Source organism: Oryza glaberrima, chromosome 7 (genome assembly GCF_000147395.1).
Source record: "Oryza glaberrima chromosome 7, OglaRS2, whole genome shotgun sequence".
Classification (NCBI taxonomy): Eukaryota; Viridiplantae; Streptophyta; class Magnoliopsida; order Poales; family Poaceae; genus Oryza; species Oryza glaberrima.
Genome location: NC_068332.1, coordinates 11031646 through 11047198, shown reverse-complemented (window position 1 = coordinate 11047198; position 15553 = coordinate 11031646). Strand labels below are relative to the sequence as shown.

The 15553-nt window shown below is 45.0% G+C and overlaps 1 protein-coding gene across 1 annotated transcript; it reads left to right on the top strand.

Annotated features, from left to right (window-relative positions):
* Window positions 1–319: 319 nt before the first annotated feature.
* Window positions 320–3627, top strand: LOC127780517 (heavy metal-associated isoprenylated plant protein 7-like). The gene is made up of 6 exons (XM_052307440.1): window positions 320–567; window positions 718–1344; window positions 1431–1608; window positions 1735–1982; window positions 2617–2698; window positions 2850–3627. Exons 2-6 carry the CDS (start codon window positions 1336–1338, stop codon window positions 3557–3559), a joined length of 1227 nt encoding a protein of 408 aa, XP_052163400.1. The 5' UTR covers window positions 320–567; window positions 718–1335; the 3' UTR covers window positions 3560–3627.
* Window positions 3628–15553: the final 11926 nt, after the last annotated feature.

The window sequence follows — 15553 nt, the reverse complement described above, 5'->3', positions numbered from 1 at the left end:
TAAACATGGGTGAAGTGCATGTTAGGACATAGTTTTTCAACTCATAAAAATCATGTCCATGCCATATCATGCCACCTATCTCTCCCTTGCCAGCACAACAACCACTATTTGGTCAACCACTTCACCAGCTAACTCTGCTCACTTCCAAGGAAGAACCTAGAGAAAACTCCCTCGGAATCTCAAAGAACATCCTACTCTTTTCTCTTAGCCGAAGGTGTTTGATTCGTTGCAAATCTTTTCTGGTGAGCTTCGCGACATTCTATCACTGGAACGTAATCTAGACACCATGCCTAACTCGTTTATGTCCTTTGTTCTTAATTTTCCATGGGTCGAACACCTGGTGCTAAGCTCATCGTCGCCCTCGGTGTCTAGAGTGCTGCCGTGGATTGCGTCGCCGTTCCCGTCGACCCATGCCATCTCAGACCGAGCCACTGTGCCATGATTGTTGCCAAGACCCTAGGAGCAAGATCACCGAAGGAATCGAGCTGAGACATCGTCGTTAAAGAGATTGAGCTCTTCTTGTTCAACTCCGTCCGCCGGCCACCGCCGTCGATTCCTTAATCCCGGGTGAGCTTCGGCGCAATTCCTCACTCGTGTAGCATCCTACCGATTTCCGGTCATTTTTCTCCTACGACATGTGGGCCTTTTTTTACAAATCATTCTATATATATTGCTGGTGTGCTTTGTTGGAGTACTTGAAATTTTGTGTGTTTTCAGGCTATACTCAGAACTGACCTCAAACAAAATGGGTTTCTTCTTACGGTTGTGGGCTTTTTCATGGAGAAAATATCTTGGACTATTTTCCTTCAGGGCTGTGGGCGGTGGGCCACAAAACATACAAAGCCCACAATATTGTGATCCTCAGATTTGTGAGCGCACTATGCCCGTGAAAATTTTTGCGCGATCCACAGGTAGTGGAGGGATTGGAGACACGTGTGTGGATCGACGGACAAAAACATCAAATTTTTTCAGCCGTTTGTCGCATAGACAGTAAAGTACATTACATAGTTCAAGTGGCGGCAAAACCAGCCGCTCGAGGCCGCCGCATTGCCCGCCTACCTACCCTGTGGTTTCCAGCCAAGCATACACGCATGCCAATATGCCATCCATCCCGCCCCCAGACCCCAGAACCCCAACCCGCGCCGCGCAGCTCATACACCCCAGCTAGCGTGGCGCGCCCAGCCCGCTCCACGTCGCCGCGCGCTTCCCCTCCTACGTACTCCTCTCCCATAAATCGACGCGCGCCTTCATTTGCTCTCCTCCCGCCGGTCGAGTTCGTCTCTATCTGTCCAAGCGGCTGGTCGATCAGCGACCACAGACGACGCACGGGTCTCCATGGCCAAGGTATACGCACGCACGGCTTGAATTGGCTAGTAATTAATTTTGCAGCAAGCATGCATTTGTCACCGGCGATCTATCGATGCATGCAGTGGAGGTCGTGGATGCCGGCGACGCGAGCGGGTGGTTCCGGTGGCGGCGCTAACGACGGCGGAGGGGATGGAGAAGACAAGAAGAAGAGCGGTGAGGTGGCGGAGGCGGTGATCAGCGTGCCGGTGCACTGCGACGGCTGCGCCCGGAAGCTGCGCCGCTCGGTGCAGCGTCTTGATGGTAATTAATTAAATTAGGCATTCTTTCCTTTCAACATATATATACTTGCTGTTTGATTTGCTGAATCGTTTGATTACGTACGCTCATGCATGTATGGTGTTTGTTGTGTCGTCGTCGTCGGTGAAGGTGTGGAGGAGGTGACCGTGGATTGCCGGACCAACACGGTGATCGTGAGGGGCCCCAAGGCAGCGGTGGACCCGGCTGGGATTGTGGAGGTCGTGGACAGGAGGACCGGGAAGAAGGCCCTGCTTTTGAGCTCGTTGCCGTCGGCCAATCTGAAGCCACCGCTGTCACCGGAGAAGAGGAGTTCTGAGACGGCGAAGAAAGATGCTGCAGAGCAGGACATGGGCAAAGAGATGTCAGAAGAGGACATGGTAATTGTAACCTCCCGTTACTGCTGCAAATAAATAGGGAAAGTGACTTCGTCACTATTCATGCGCGTCACCTAAATATTTATAAAAAAGTTCATCTTCTACAAGTTATAATAAAAATAACAAATATATCTGTGAATGTACGATAACTATTTGCGAATGTACGATAACTATTTTCAGTTTAATTTTTTATTTTGCAACTTGTAGAAGTTGAATTTGCTTTTGTATGTTTATGTAATGATATATTTCATATTAATCTATGTTGTTATTTTTTAAAAAAAATTTAATAAATATTTAGATGACATGCAAACAACGAGATGTAAACAACGAGGGGATATCCTCTCAAGAGATGAAAATCTATTTCCCAAATAAATATTCTAATAACTAGTCAGGTAATTAGCATTCGATATAAGGTTTTACATTTCGGAATGTAACTTTTAATCTAAAATTTTGGAAACATCATACAAAATTAGAAATCTAAACATATTTTCGATGAATTAATTTGAACCAATTTTCAAACAAATTCAAAATATTTGGCTAGATCGATGCAATTTGTTCCTGCCAGGACCCACCGGTAAGTCCGAAATTTTACCCGTGCTAGCTTGTAGTAAAATTCGGAGAAATGATTGAATGCCAGGAAATGGTAGTGGTGATGAGGATAGACCTGCACTGTGAGGCATGCTGCGAGGAGATCAAACGGAGGATACTCAAGATTAAAGGTACTCCGTAGTAGTAGTATATGTACTGTACATCTTAACTGTTAAGCAAGCAGTAGCTTTGCCAATTTAATTAATTGCAATTTAGATGAAACAGAGATAACAGCGCATGTTTTGACTGCACAATTGTGATCGAACTTCTTGCATTGGTCAGGAGTGGAGGAAGTTACGCCGCATATGAAATCGTCCCAGGTGATGGTGAGAGGAAAGGTTGAGCCAGCAACCCTAGTAGGGCTCATCCACAAGTGGACAGGAAGGAGAGCCGCCATTTTCAGGGCAGAACCACAGCATCCGCTGCCCCCACCATCTGAGTCTCCGCCAAAGGTCGACGATGACAACGAGCCTCCAAAGGTAGCCGGAAGTACTGAGCCGGCCGAGGAGGAGACAAAGCAAGGAGGAGACCCATCACCATCAGACGATGCGCAGGAGAAGAAGGAAGGGGAGGAAGCAGATCAGATGAAGGATCAGAAAGAAGAGCCGGAAGAGAAGGAGAAGAAGGAAGAACCAGATGAGAAGAACGAAGGAGGCGAAGCTGATGACCTGAAGCCCCTAACGGAGGACGACGCAAGCTACAATGGCGTCGCGGAGGAGAGCCACAGCACGAAGGATCACCTGTTCAGAGTTGCTCTCCCGAGATCAGCTGTCGCGGTTGCGCCGCCGGAGAGTGAGAAGATGGCCATGAACAGCCTCTGCTACAGCTACTACTACTACCCGGCATATCCGTATCCGTGTCATCAGTATTATCAATATCCGCAGCAGAACATATACGCCGCTGGTAATTATCCTGCAATGTATGCGTACTATCCACATCATGTGCCAGAGGACTTCAGTGACGCGAACCCAAATGTATGTACCGTCATGTAGCACATAAATGTGGGACTTTTGGTGTGTAATTAAGCTACAAGGCGTTAATATATAATTGCAATAAATCACGTTTGTCACCGTTAGTGAAACACCATTCACATACCTGCAGCCGAATGGGATGCACAGGTGCAGGAATACAAAAGACTTGGAGCCCTTTTAACAAATATATAACTGGAGGCGCACTTTGCTAACCTTTAATAAGCATCACTACTACTACTAGAGAAACCATCTATTATCGGTTGCCTAAAACCACAATAGTCCCAGTTCGAATAGGAACTGAGACTAAAAGATTATTTTTAGTCCTGGTTAAAAAAAATTGATCTTTAGTCCCGGTTAAGATCATTTTTAATCCTGGTTCAAGAAGTTGCCGGGCCGAGTCAGACCCTAATTATTTTTAGACCCGGTTGGTATAAATAACCGAGACTAAAAATGAATATTTAGTTCCGGTTGTTTGTATCAACCGGGACCAAAAAATCACCCCGATCGAGCCGCGCGCCGAGTATCGGTCTTATCGCCTCCCCCTTCCTCTCTCCTCCCCTCTCATTAAACATAGACCTCTCATACGCCGAGTCTTGATCTCCTCTCCCAGAGAAATCTCTCGATCTCCCCATCTCCTTCCTCCCCCTCCCCGCCTCCTCCTCCTACCACATCCTCTCCTCGATCTCTTGCTCTCTGCAGGATCTGGGGCGGCGGGCGGCGTGGGACGGCATGTGGTGGCGAGGGTGGCGGCAGCAGCCTCCCCTCCACCAGATCCGAGAGGGGAGGCGGCAGCGGCGCGCGCCGAGGCGGCGGCGGCCTGCGCGTGCGGCAGCGGTGGCACAGGGGCATTGTCACGCCCGGAGTTTCTATCCAAAATTCCAAACGCTTACATATGTGTTAAATCCTCGTCCAGGAATCAGCCGAGACACATAATAACAAATTGATAATAGAATACTATCAAACAGCTAATTAATACTCGCAAAATAATAAATTATTATAGAGGTGGATAGTTTCTCTCAAAAGAATAAAACTCTACGCAGCAGAAATAAAAACAAAAGACTGGACAGCTATGGCGACTCCACTCCACAAGCATCCTGACCTGAACAAAACCTAATCTTCCAAAGCATCACCTTCACTGAAGTACTCCTCCTCTGATGAATGAATACAAGCCACACAGCAAATATGCAAGTGCACAGGATAACAAAGGATGGCATAATAGAGCTTATTTGCATAAACAACATTTAGTAAACATTTGAGAGAATAATAAAACAGTTGAGTAACTAAGCAGTATTAAATAAACACTATACAACACACCCGTGTTGCATAGGCCCAACCTCATCTGAACAACCAACCCCGGTTGTACAAATCAAACTTCCATACCAGGAATATACCATTCGAAACCAGGAGTCAAATTAATTATCACAGTTTACCACCAATGAATAGTGTGAGACTAATTACGAAAAACATTGTCCAACTCGCCCATAACCGCGGGCACGGCTATTCAAATAATTTTACTCTGATCAGAGGTGTACCACTGTAATCACAAGACACGGCTCCACAACATGTCACCATGCGCCTCAATACCACCACGATATCTCGGAAAGGAACTGTGACAATACCCCTCACACAACACAACTCACCACAGTGCACCATTCCTGGATCATAATCACCCCCTCTACAACTAGAGGCATGGACTCCCCGGCGACCCCCACGGACTTCTCGCCGCTTCTCAGTCAGGCACCCCATAATGAGCAATGCTATTCAAAAGGTAAAGCCGTTGCCCATGCCGGCTTGTGGTTGGCACGGTAAATGTTTAACAACAGTAGCTCGCGAACCGGTCCTTAATTGTCATGAGCACGACCATCAAAACCATGGGCTCACAACCCACCTTTAATCAGGTTTTAATTATCAATTAATTTTTATAACACGATTAACCATCGTGAGCTACCATTAAATATAACCATAATTAATTATGTAGTATAATCCATCCCATTAATGAGCAAATGTTTCTAAGCGTGGCTAAGCAATTATATATATAGCATTTAGCTTAAACAAACCAATATATAAGGTTCGAGCTAATCAATTTATTACCCATAAGAAAATAAAGTCATTGTTGGCCATAATTAAATGGGAAAGGCTCACCACCCGATGACATCTGAAAATAATACGTAGTTGAAAAAAAACATTAGCTTTAAACGGGTTTAATATGCTCAAAGGGTTGTTTGGGATCTGTGTGACTTGCCTTGAGCTTCTTCAAACACTTCTGAACCTTCCTCAACGAAAACGCTCACCTCCAGAACATCGGAAACTAAAGCAAGACAAAATCAACAAAACAGTACAAAAACATGTATAAACAGTACATGTAGATATTTTTAACATGTAGATCTCGATTTTATATGAATTTAGGAACTTGAACCACTCGAATCCGAGTTTCAATGATTTAGTTATGAATTTTCTAAGTTTAACCGATTTTCATCTAATACAGAAAAGCTTTTATAAATAAAAGGGAATTATGATGTCATCAATGACATCATCGCAGCCATGGCACTGAACCACAAGGTCACCGGAGCTAGAGGGCTCGGTTGGGCTTTCCGAAGACACCAATGCGAAGAGGACGACGACATGAACACACCGGTGCAAAGAACTATGACGGACGACGACGAACAACGACCGACGACGAGCTAGGCGGCGGCTCTCCGGCAGGTTTCGGCGGCTGCGATGGGGTGGACGGGGTGCTCCTCCACCTAGCGAACTCAGCGGTGGCGGCAAACGGCGGCGACAGCGACGCTAGCGGTGGCGCGGCGCAGCTGAAATGGCGACGGCGGCGCTACGGGTGACGACGGGGCTCGAGACTTGAGGGGAAACGTAGAGGGCGACTATGGGATGCTTTATATAGGCTTGGATGAGAGAGATCGAACTCCAAACGAGAGGATTTGAGCCGGAAAAACCTAGGGTTAGTTTGGAGAGATAAACTCGAAAACGAGGGTTAGTTTGGAGAGATAAACTCGAAAACGAGTTTGATTTGGTTTTATCCGGGCAAAATTGATCTCCGAAACTTTAGGGAGAGGAAGAGGATGTGGAGAAGATAATTTTCCCTCATCCAATCGGGACTCGGGAGCAACCGAGGGAGGCGGATTTCGTGGGGAGGCGGCGGCGCTCGGGCTCGGCTCGGCCGGCTTGAGGTTGAAGACAACCCGACATGTGGGCCCCATGTTGCAGTAGATTGATGCTTTCTGTAGTCAGATAGATAGATGCTAAACTCCATTACCCCGTGCTTTTTTTTTCTCTCAATCAAGATTTGGTTTGAATTCCTTAATCCATGGTTTTTTTTTGACCTATTTCTCACCTGATCTAGATCGAGCAGGACTGACTCGACTGATCAACTATGCCATCATTTGATCCGATGAATTTCTGGTGTTGAGATGTTGATCCAAAAATCTACAAGTTCGCTTGCATCTAGGAAGATTCGTTGTGTTAGTTGCATGCACATAATCAACTCAGGTATTTCTATTTTGATTGAAATAATGAATTATGTTCCTGATCTTTTGCCTGTTGAATGAGTCATTTTTAACACAAGTATTCAGGTAGTCAAATCTTGGTCGAAAGCAAAAATAAGGCAAGGTACACGAGTGCGGCCGGTAGCATGAATGCAGCAACTGGTGAGCTTCGTTTTGCTATTTTCTGGATGAAAAAAATATTTGAACTTATATTTTCCAATTCAGTTCTCTTTACATGCTTGCCATATGACAGTATGTAGATATTAGGTATTAAGATGTTGATCTACAAATCAACAAGTTTGCTTTCATTAATTTCACTTGCGTTTGGAAAGTTGCACTTTGGTCCCCTCATCTACAATATTCAGGTAAGTATTCTATCAATTTATTACTCTGATAAATCCGTATATGCTCTAAAACATATGACATCATCTAAGTGAAATATTGATCGATATGGCTTTCACCTAACTACTCTTGATTTGTATACTCGAACTAATCCCGGTGTCACTACAAGAGGTGTGTGGCTTTTTGACATTTTATTATGTCATAATATGTGAAATTTATGTCAAAAATTAAGATTTGTGACAAACAGTTGACATAATTTCAAACGTCAAAAAGCCGCGTCATACATTTAGTATGTGACGTTTCTACATTTATTGTCACAAGCATATGACATTGCTTTATTGTCATAAAATCCTGGGGCTTGCCACATGGCAGCTGACATGGCAGTTGACATGGTTGAAAAAAAAAACGTCACAAAATAAGATTCGGCCTGCTAAAGCCCATGTAGCTCATGGGCCACAAATATATTTTTTCTAGGGTTGTTGCTAGCTGGCCCAGCATATTTTTTTTTTGCTTGTTTGTTTATGAGTGCAGCCTGTATAAATTTTCAGCCCATACCAAATCGGCCCATATGATTTTTCCAACCCGCACAATTCGGCCCATATGATTTTTCCAACCCACACAATTCGGCCCATATATTTTTCCAGCCGATATAATTTTTTCAGCCCACAAAACTCAACTGATATTTTTTCAGCCCATACAATTCAGCCCAAATACTATATTTCAGCACATACAAAATCAGATTCAAATGAATTAACATTCCACAAATGATTGCAATGTCACATGCATTTCACATTTCACAAGTCTTAAAATGCAATATCATTACATCCATCCACCAATTCAATACATATCCAAAGTCTCAAATTTCATATTCCTGCTATAGCGAGAGCAACAGCAGCACATCTGCAATAGCATCACAGCAGCAGCAGCGCAATGGCCAAAAGCACAGCAGCAACAGCGCAACAGCCAGAAGCACAACAGCACCTAAATAACATCCCACAAGCACAATGGTCGCAAGTTCAGTGTCACCAAAATATCATCTGGAACCTAATTGAGTAGAAGAGCTTACTGTTGAGCATCTGATGATGCCAAATTGCTGCCAAACAATTGAGTAGTTTCTTATTGTACTTGAATTACATGTACCCCAGTGGCATAATATATCCATGAATCTTATAATACATGAGTAAGCAAAATTTAGTAGACTCAAGTAAACCCCCGTAGGGCACTGCATTTACGTTAGAAAACATTGGCAGCAGTTTCAGAGATAGAATCAGACAGAGTTGTCCGAAGTCCAGTGCAACAAAAAAAAAAAAAACAAGTACCTTATGGCATCTGACTTGAATCCCATCAGGTTTTATAGTGCTAAACTGATCCTCAAATTGTGTCATTGTGCATTTAATGGTAGAATCCTCACCTGTATTGTATGCGCAGCAACTATAAAATAAAGATAATAAATTTCAGGACAACAACAAAATTATCATGTCTGGACTAAAGCCTACGATTATAGCAAATACCTTATGTTCATACGTATAGTACCAAAGATTGATTAATGTTCACATATGTAGAACTTGTTGATGGAGTGATGGATGCTTGGCTTGTTGGCTTGCCGCTTGCTTGCTGTCGCCGCTTGGTGCTGCACGCCTGCACTGCTGTTGTGCCATTCATCCCACCCTGCCTCTGCCTCTGCCTCTGCTCTTCCTGCGCTGCGCGCCTGCCCCTTTGGGCCATGGCGGCTGGTCGCGCCGCCACCTTGCCGGAGCGGATGCCACAAGCGCAGCTCTGGAAGCCTGGTGGCCGCGCCATCCTCACCTCACCCTGCCCTCCCGCACGCGGCACGCACCACAGCAGCCGCCGTCTGCTGATGGGGATTGGGGATGGGGATTGGCGGAGGTTGGAGGAGATGGTCAGATGACTCAGATGGGGAAATTTGGGTCTCATTTACACTAAACAAGCCTAATGGGCCTACTAGCTATCAGCGTGAGGACCAGCACTGGCATTTGCAGAAGCGTCCACGCCGCGTCTCAGCCGTCGCCCATCTTCTCACGATGCAGCGTCGGCACTCTGTCTGACCCGGCTGCTTCTATGCGCGGAGGAGCACGAGGAAGGGGGGGGGGGGGGGGGGTGGTCAGCGGGCGGCGCGAGGTATGGCGAGCGCCACACCTCGCCCTACCGAGCCCTCCGCCCCTGGCCACACCCACCCACCCCCCATCCTCCCAGTCCCAGATCCGGCGTGGCAGCGAGCTTCGGCGAGCTTCTGCGTGCTGGTGGTGGTGGTAGCCTTGGGAATGGCTGCCTAGGAGAAGGTGGAGCTGCAGAGAAAGAGAGAGAGAGAGAGAGAGTTGAGCTGGGCTAGAGAGAGAAGGTGGAGCTGCAGAGAGAGGGATAGAGAGAGAGTTGAGCAATGGTGCGGGAAGAGGATGAGGACAGGCGCTGGTCGGGCCCGGCGCCGCCGTCGCCGCCACCGAGGATGCCGAGGCCGACGCGGTTTGGAATCGGCTAGCGGTTGGGCCCGTCGATGCAGCCGCATGCCGTCCTCGAGCTGCCCGGGGACTGCCGCCGCGCGATCTAGCCGCCCTAGGCCCGGGAGCGCTGTCGGCGGCAGATCCACCGCTCCCGAGCCTGGCGGAGACGGAGGCGGCGCGGTAAGCGGTGAGGGGGGAGTAAGCTGGCACCGCGAGCGGCGATGGAGGAGGAAGACGCCGCCGCATGCTGTCATCGCCGATACCCACCGCCGGAGAGGAGAGGAGAATTGATGGGAGTGCGGCGGCTGAGGGTGGAGAGAGAGAAAGAGAGAGAGAGAGAGAGAGGAGGGGTGGAGATGAGGGTTTTATTGTAGGATCAAATGACAAGAACTAAGCCAACCAGAGGGGGTGAACTTTTAGCGGAAATAAAAGCTACCCTCGAAATCGATGGATCAATCTAACCGGAGTAATCCTGTCGGTCTGACCGAGCTTGTGTCGCCGGTCTGACCGATGAAGGTTGCCCGGTCCGACCGCTCCGAGATCGCCTCTGCTCCCTGATGCCGCCGCCGGTCTGACCGCCAACTGCCTGCCGGTCTGACCGCTGCCTTCTGCCGGTCTGACCGCCGATATTTCGCCGGTTAGACCGCCAAAACCCGGTGAAACACAAATCGAAGAACTCTCAAAGTAGATGACAACTTTATTGCTTCTCTCTGTGTTTACAAAGTGCACCAACAGCACTCCTTACAAAAATATCGACTAAACTCGAAACCCTAACTAAACTAGCAACTCAATTGCTCTCAAAAGCAATATCGGGAAGCCTCACGCTCCCCCTCTATTTATACATGAGGTAGACAGCCTAAAGCCACGAACCAAACTCATACTAAGAGTCCTAAACACCTTAGGAAACCCTCTAGTACAAGAAAGAAACTTTACATAACCAATCGTACCAAATTTGTACTCCTTCCAATCCGCATCCCATACGCACACAATACCTCCATCGTATGTCATATGGAATCTCCATCAACCACGTGCATCAACTCTAGCCTTAGTATCCCGCATGATATCTGACCACCGCGGACATCGTCTTACCACCAAGCCGACTCCCGGTCTATCACCACAAATACTCTCCCGAGGCATCGAGTCACCTACACGTGAAACAAACAAAGAAACCATATTCCGAGACCAAGCTATCACCAACTTGACTCATTGTTAGCAAACAACAGTATTACATACGTATAGTATCCATCTAGAAGCCATAACCATGAAACAATCACGGATATCCAAACAAACAACCCGAAACCGAAACCGATACAGCATCGGCCGGTCAGACCGCGGGCCGGCCGGTCTGACCACTCAACACAAGCCGGTCTGATCGGCAACCACCGCCCAGTCGGACCGGACCACATAAAACAACACCACCTGTGAATCCAATCATCCAAAACCACTTCGACAATAATCTCCAAATAACAAAACCAATAATCACAGATGCCAATTGTTCAACACATAATAAGAATCAAAACACACGTTGATCTTACAATCTCCCCCTTGATGAACACATTGGCAAACCCATTAAAAATGTTTTGAAGTTTGGAAAAATAAAAACAAAAGCGATAAAAAGCACACTTCGTACAAAAGTACACATCGTGCTCAAAAATCCAAAAGAAAACTTCTCCCCCTTTTTAAAAGAAAGAAATTCCCAATTGAACCAAAAACATGCTCTTCTCAAAAACTCTTCTCTTCTCCCAAAACACAACTCTTCTCTCCAAAACTTATCTCTTCTCCCCCTTTTGACAATGATTTCATCAAGCATAAGAATTATGTTTATTAATGTATAAGAGCTTAACATACATATAGCATATCATGTCATGTGTTGTAATAAAAAGAAGATGAACCCATCTATAACATAACAAGCATGCACTAAAGTATAACCATGAACCAAAGATTTTACAATTAAGCTTGAATCAACAATCAAAATGTAACGGACTCAAAATTTCAGGGAAAAATTTTTGCGAATTATTTTTAAGTCATGCTCTTTTCGATTCTTGCATTGGAGTGATATTGCTTTTAATCTTTTCTTTTATTTTGGACTTAAACTTTAATTGCAAAGTTAATCGCTCTTTTGAATTTTATAAAACCTTTCCATTTATTTTCTATAATCTCTAACTTTGGCTCTAAATTATATTTCCTTTGAATCCATTCCCGAACACCTCCAACTAATACCCTTTCAATTCCCGTTCAACCATCTCTAGAGCACATGAAATATCAATCTCTCTAGAGTTAATACCTTTTTATTTAGAGTTTACCACACTACCACCAAATCTAGTTTTATCTTCCACAAATATTTCCCCTTTGAAATATCGTTTATCTAAATTATCCATTCAAGATTTCAAAGTCTATTGTTTAGCTTGGGCCAATATTTCCCCGATTGACCCGATTCTCTGTTAAATCCCATTAACCATTTTTATCTTTGGGACTAAGCCAGTATAACTCCCTTTTCGTTGGAATTTATTTTGGATCACACCTCTATCTAAACCTATCCCCAAGAACCTTTATTTCCTCTACATCGATCCAAAATATTCTAGGGTCAAGTTCCTATTTTGATCGAGCCGCCTCTTTGATTCCTATGGCTTGATTTCCTCCTCGGCACAAGAACTATACTATCACAAATAATTGAGTGATTACTCTTGTGCTAAGAAACTTATTTCCAATCCCTTCTATTCAAAGTCCAACTTCCTTTAGCCACAAATATTTCATCAAGAATCCATACCACATACTTTGGAGGCTAAAATCCTAGTTGTTTACCTCCATCTATTTTTGTGACAATTCTATAAAATTAGAGCATTTTGATCCTTATTGAATTCTTTTAAAATTGGAGCATCTTTATTTTTATCCTTTTCAAATTTATATCTCTAAGTAATTAGGTTACGTTTCTATTTCAAAAACTTTCAAATCCTTTTGGTAATCTAAAAGCTTTATTTTAAATTCAAAAAGTCCTCAAATTTTATCTCCTCTAATTTCATCTCCTTGAATCCTATTTCAAATCTATTTATAAATTGCCAAAGGCTCCTATTTATTTTGGGCCGAAATCCTTTCATTCGGCCCAATCGGCACAAGTCTATTGTGCCTCCCTCCCCTTTACTGTGGGCTCCGCCGCCGCCTTGCCGAAATCGGCGTGCCGCTGCCCAGCCAATCCGCCGCAGCCACCTCACCCAACCAATCCGCCGCCGCCACCTCACCCAACCAATCCGCCGCCGCCACCTCACCGCGCCAATCCGCCACCGCCACGCGTCGTCGAAAGCCGTCGCCGACCAACGAAACCGCCATCGTCGGCCAATCCGACGAGGCCACCCGGCGCCGCTTCTCTGCATTTAAATCGAAGCACGCCGTGCCGTCGCCAGTTTCTCTTCTATCCACCGCCTCTCGCCGCCTATAAAAGGATGACGAGGTTCCCTCTTCCTCCCCACACAAACCGAGCTCCTCAAGCTCTCTTTCTCTCTCCAGGTCCGGCCATCATTGCCATCGGCCGATCTCCCTCACCGGAGCTTCGCAAGCCAAACCCTTGCGCCACCAACTCTGCCTCGTCGAGGTGATTCCATTTTTCCTATTTCCCCTCTCCTTTAGCCACTGCCACAAGCACTACCGGCACCACCATAGTCGGCCGGAGCTGAGCTCTTGCTGCCGCCGTTCCGGCCATTCTATTTACTCCCTATGCCTTCCACCGACGTCCCCGGATTCGTAGCGAGTGGGAACACGCTTGTCCGCCGCCGTAGAGGCCGTTCAACCACCGAAGCCCCGGCGCCCTGTCCCTCTTCCTCTCTGTTGTTGCTCGGGAGAAGAAACAGAAGGAAGAAGGAGAGAAGAACGGGAGGAAGAAGAAGAGACATATGAAAGTGGGCCCCGCTGCACAGTAAACTTCCTATTTTATTTGATTTCAATCTTTAGACAACCATATCTTTCCAACCACAAATCCAATTCCAGTGAACCTTTGATCTAAATTCATCTAATTTCAAACCCTCCCTTTTGATACCAAATTTCCTATTTAAAATTTTGTTTAAATACCCTTTTAATTTAAACCTATTTGATTTATCTTAAATCCCTTTAAATTGAAATTTCTTGTTTTATTTAAAAAACTTTTTAAAATTAAATTATATTTTATTTTCTCTAAATATCTTTTTTTATTTATTTAATTACCATTTCTTTATTTCTTTAAAATACCATTTTAAATTTTATTTCTTTCTTTAATCTATTTTTAAAAACTCTATTTGAATTCAAATTTCTTTAAACCATTCTTTTACAATGCTTAGCCACCAAAAAGCCGCCGTGGAAACTTTACACCTTCTATGGAGATGTTCGCGTGGTCTCAAACCCCGACGTCAAACCGGGCATAACCTAATCCCAAGGTCGAAGTGTTGCTCTTCGCACCCCACGCCACGACATGTGCAGTGCTTGAAGCCTCACTACTCTCTCGACCTCTACAACACGCCGCACACTAGTTCTTGAGCTATGTGCGACCCTAGCCGCTCTACTGTCACTCATGACTATAGAGTAACACTGTTCCGCTCCACACAAATATCCTAACTCACTAGCTGTTGTGCTACTTAACTGTAGCATCGACTAGACGAGCCGATATTTAGCCATTATGCTGCCCATCTTTAGCATCGGCTAACCAATCCAAATATCTAGCCGTCGTGCTACTTTACTCTAGCACCGACTACAAACCAAATCCACCAAATAAACCCCACATATCCAAAGTTATACTTCCTTTGATTTTATTCGATTTCCAACCTTTAGAAACCAAAACCTCTCTTTTGTTTTCCAAACTAAAATTAAATTTTAAACCATTCCTTTTTCCTTCGCCCTCCAATTTTATTATTCCTTGGTTTTATCGTTTCTTTGTAGCATTTATCTTATAGGTTTTATTTGCTATCTTTTTCGTATTCGTACGTTAGACTGTACAGTAAGTTTTATCAGCATCTAAGGAACTGACGTGGACTCAGATGGCTACGCTGAAGCCGCGGGAAATCTCGAGGCGCAAGGCAAGACATAACTAAAATTTTGATCATATAGAAACCTTGATATAATCTTCATATTTAAATTTGATGCATGATATTTGCTCTTTTAACATCTCGTGGGTAGACGTGAAATGCTTTTAAGCATGATTACATGATATTATTGAAAGATACATTTGAGATCATTTTATGTGGTTTATTATTCAAATATCTTTACAAACTTAGGAATCTGGTTAAAATGGGTATTTTTGAATGTTATATATAATGAAGTTTATTGGTGTGGGGAGTTTGGAAAGTTTTGGGTGGTTTAACCGGATTATTATTACCCCCTTATACCATGGGAAATGACATAGTTGCATCCATCCACATGACCAAGTAGTTGGACTTAGCCTAGTACATTGTCCCACTATATAAAAGACTGTTGGGTGGCTCTATGAGCGGTTGGGGTGAACATGCGTAAGGAGTTAGGGGGCAGTGTTTCACAACAGTGGGATTCATAAAAGTGTGACGATATAGATACCTTGTCTTAGGCCTGGCAAGAGTTCGACCACTATGATGAACCAAGACCCCACTGTGCAGTAACTAGTAGTAAGTGGGACCTTCGAACGGCTTTGTTGTTCTTAGCCCAGCTAGCTGTGGGCATCATGCGGGTAAAGCTGGACAGTCTCTGCAGAGGTGAATTAAATCATTCGAATGTGCCGTACTCCC